Below are 4425 nucleotides of genomic sequence, written 5' to 3' on the forward strand. Positions count from 1 at the left end.
TACTTGCACATAAACAAAGTTATATATATATATATATAAGGAGCTTGAAGTAACTATACGGTATACCAGCTTCCCTTTAACTCTTTGTTAGCAATCCAAATTTAACACACACACACACACACGTATATTTTGAAACCACTTTATATTGATATTAGTAGTGATACTTTGTGATCATCATCATCCTCACTGCCCTTCCTTTCTTTTGATCTTGCTGGCTTTGAACCAGGTGAAATTGGGAACCACGGGTGCCGGTTTCGGAATTTACATCGGACTCTTTTGCTCCTCTGATCTTGAGTTTGGGAGCTGGGAAGCAAGGAAGGAAATTGTGTGGGGGGGGAACAGAAAAAAAAAGGAACGGGTTACAGGTAGTCCTCGATTTACGACGGTTCATTTAGTGACCGTTCAAAATTGCAACGGCACTGGAAAAAGTGACTTAATGACCGTTTCCCCCCCACCCACCTTATGACCATGGCAGCCTGCTTGGCAACTGACTCGTGTTTATGACGGTCGCAGCGTCCCGGGATCATGTGACCCCCTTTTGCGAGCTTCTGACAAGCAAAGTCAATAAGGAAGCCAGTTTCACTTAACGGTGGGAAAGAAGGTCTTAAAACAGAGCAAAATTCACTGAACAAATGTCTCACTAAGCCACAAAGGTGTCGGGCCCCATTGCGGTCGTACGTTGAGGACTATCTATACGTTGTCATCTGGATGACATTTCTGATGTCCGTTCTGGAAAGCAGATGGGATTACGTTCCCTAATTCCGGCCTTGGCTTGCGGCCTTCTTGGGATAATCTGGATTTAAGGCTGAGCTGCTGGAAAACGCCGTCCGGCTGCCTTCCGAGATTAATCCCAGTTTTTTTCCCCGAGCCTGTAGCCGGAATCCGGAGCTGAAACCGGGCAGAGTCGTTGTCTGAAGTCTCCTCTGTTTATTTAATTTAATTTGGATTTATTACATCTATAAGCCTTCCCCGTTGCCCTCTCTTCCCACGTGGGTTTCACGATAAAAATGGGGAAATTTGCAGGCTGCCCGTAACGAGATTGCGTACACAAGTCGTCCTCTATTTAGAACCACAATTTCTGTTGTTAACTGAAAAGTGGTCATAAGTCACTTTGTTTAGTGCCGTTGTAACTTTGAACGGTCACTAAATGAACTAATAATAATAATAAAGTTGGAAGGGACCTTGGAGGTCATCTAGTCCAACCCGCTGCTCAGGCAGGAAACCCTATCCCATTTCAGACAGATGGCTGTCCAGTCTCTTCTTAAAAACTTCCAGTGTTGGAGCATTCACCGCTTCTGGAGGCAGGTTGTAAGTTGAGGACTTGCCTGTAGTTAAGAGTTAAATTCTGCAAAATATTATGAAATTCTGCCAGTTGCCCCTTTCTCTTTCGAACACCCCTTTTCTTTGACGGTGTGGCCTGGGAAGTAAATAAAGGACATATTGTTGTTATTATTCATTTTGCAGAACGTTCCTGCTGGGGATTGCTTGCCAGCAAGTCACGTTGGGAGGTTTGAAATGGGAAATTCAGAATTTGCTGATTGGACGAGAGAAAACGAACCGGTTTTTGCCAGTTTAGAGGGGTTTAAAAAAAAAAACAAAAAAAACCCCCTGCATTTTGCTTGTGGGATGGGGCGGAAAGATTGCTGTCACGATATCACGGCAGGTTTTGTAAATTAATAATGCTTAAAAAAATAGGATACGAAATGACGGCCTTTTCGCGAGAGGGCCGATCTGTGTGTTTTGGATATTTGCTGCGTATCGGGAAACCAGAAGGAAGCAGAGGAGGAAAACTTTGGGGTTGAGGACTAGAAACTTAACAAGCCCACACACCAAACAGGAGTTGCCGGCCTCCAACATTCCTGAGTGTTGACTCAAATACTGGTATATCTCCTTTGTAATCCAGACCAGTCTCTCTTCTTACAGTCTGATGTTGGCAAAGTCTGTGCAAAGCCACAAATGTGACTTTGTGTGTGTGTGTGTGTGTAAAATAGAGTCTCTTCACAATGTGACTTTTGGGATGTTGTGTTCTCTCAGCCTACCCTGCAGACTTGTGGTAATGAACGTTAGGGGAAAAGGCGTAAATATAAATCCTTTAACAGATCGTCCCTCACTTACGACCACAACCCCCAAATTTCCGTTGCTAAGCGAGGCAGTCGTTCAGTGAGTTTTGCCCCGTTGTACAACTTTTTTTTTTTGTTGCCACAATTGTTAAGCGGATGTTACGCGAATCGTGCAGTCGTTAAGTGAATCAGCCTTCCCCCATCGACTTTGCCGGTCGGAAAATTACCGGTCGCAAAAGGGGAACCACGTGACCCCAGGACACTGCAACCGTCATAAACACAAGCCAGTTGCCGAGCCTTTGGATTCTGATCACGTGACCACGTCAGGCGTGGAAGCCGATCCCGAGACGCATTTTCCAGCCTCGTCGTAACTTAACAAATTGTCGTAAAGCCGAGGACTGACTGTGTCCCATCGGCAGGCTGATTCCTTTGGGACTAGGAACGAGGAGGAGGAGGAGGAGTCCCCTGGGGGGACTTTGGACCCGTCGCGCTCAATCGAGCCCACCTGGCAGGGATGTTGTGGGGGGAAAAGTAGGAAGGAGGGGAAAAGCAGGATGGAAATGGGAGGAAAAAAAATCTGCTTTTTGCCACAGGCCGTCTCTCACTCTTTTTCTCCCGGCGACAGAACCCGTGTCCCCGGCTGATCCAATGCTCCAGCGCCATGCTCCGCCGATTCCTGGACCGGCCTTGCACCCTGGCTCTCCTGATTGGCTTCCAGTTCCTCTTCATGGCCTACTTTTCCTTCGGCGGCTTCCGCAACCTGGCCTCCATCTTTGGCCGGGACACCAACCCCTCCTTCGACTATTCCCGCACGCACGACGTCTACACCAACTTCAGCCTGGTCTTCCAGCTGCCCCCTCGGCCCAGCACCAGCAGACCCTTGCCCTACTGCCCGGATCGGTCCCCACACCTGAGTGAGTAGGATGGACCTTCCTGCCTCGGTGTCCCCAAAAGTCACTGGCGAGGACCTCCAATTTGAAGGCTATCATCTATCTATCTATCTATCTATCTATCTATCTATCTATCTATCTATCTATCTATCTATCTATCTATCTATCTATCTATCTATCTATCTATCTATCTATCTATATCTATCTATCTATCTTTATCAATCTTTCATCTCTATCTATCTATCATCTATCTCTTTATCTGTCTATCATCTATCTTTATATCATCTATCATCTATCTTTATCTATTTCATCTATCTTTATCTATCAATCTATCATCTCTTTATCCATCCGTCTATCTATCATCTATCTTTATCTATCAATCTATCATCTCTTTATATTTATCTATCTAGCTATCATCTATCTCTTTATCTGTCTATCTGTCTATCTATCTATCTCTTTATATCTATCTAGCTATCATCTATCTCTTTGTCTGTCTGTCTGTCTATCTATCTCTTTATATCTATCTATCTATCTATCTATCTATCTATCTATCTATCTATCTATCATCTATCTATCCTTTTGGTTCCTTTTAGTTGGCCCTTTGATGGTGAGTTTCAGCCAGGTGCCCACACTGGAGAAGATTCAGGAGAAAAACCCGGCCATCGAATTAGGAGGCAGATACCGTCCTTTCAACTGTGAGTCCCGCTCCCGGACGGCCATCATCATCCCCCACCGCAACCGGGAGACTCACCTCCGACACCTGTTGTACTACCTACACCCTTTCCTCCAGCGCCAACAGCTACATTACGGAATTTATATTGTGCACCAGGTATGTGATGGAAACGTGGAGGAAACGTGGTTTAGCACGGAACAGTCATTTTTATGACGAGGCGGGTGGCAAATGAATGTAATAATTTAACAATGGCACCGATTCGCTTAAGAAATGTGGCCAGAAAGATGAAACGGGGCAAAACTTGCTTAACAACATAAGTTTTGGGGTCAGCTTGTGGCCATTAAGTTGAGGACTACCTGTATTCGTTGTATGCTAGATTCATGCATGATTGAGCTCCTTCGTGGAAACAAAAGGGAAATAAATCTGTATAAAGAAAAGGAAATAATTTATCTCCTTTATGCACACATTCCCTTTAGTTTCTTTTATTCTTTATTTATTCATTGCACGCTATCCTGTTTGTGGGATGGGCAGCTACACACAAATTGAGCAAATATTGTAAAACTTTCAAGAAGTTCCTCAAATACAGGAAGAGGGTTTTTTTTCCCCTTGGTGTCCTCAGCAGAATTCAGACAGTTCTTGTCTTCCTGCTGGGGAAATGCCAATCAAACAGGCCTTCTCAGTCTTCTGTCTGGTCCTCCAGCAGCTTTTCTGATCTGTTTCTCCTTGCTAAAGGAGATACCAGGACTTCAATTGCTCCAAAGTTAGTGGCTTCACCCTTTTCCCCCTTAGGAACTTCTCTCTC

At 44.8% G+C, this 4425-nt stretch overlaps 1 protein-coding gene across 1 annotated transcript in view; it reads left to right on the top strand.

Annotated features, from left to right (window-relative positions):
- Positions 1–2721: 2721 nt before the first annotated feature.
- B4GALT3 (beta-1,4-galactosyltransferase 3) overlaps positions 2722–4425 on the top strand; it is a 7488-nt gene continuing 5784 nt past the window's right edge. Inside the window, exons 1-2 of the mRNA XM_015829367.1 lie at positions 2722–2974; positions 3544–3779. Coding sequence (XP_015684853.1) covers positions 2722–2974; positions 3544–3779 — 489 coding nt within the window. The remainder of the gene's footprint in view (positions 2975–3543; positions 3780–4425) is intronic.

Source organism: Protobothrops mucrosquamatus, unplaced genomic scaffold, assembly GCF_001527695.2.
Source record: "Protobothrops mucrosquamatus isolate PMUCROS unplaced genomic scaffold, P.Mucros_1.0 scaffold5970, whole genome shotgun sequence".
NCBI lineage: Eukaryota > Metazoa > Chordata > Lepidosauria > Squamata > Viperidae > Protobothrops > Protobothrops mucrosquamatus.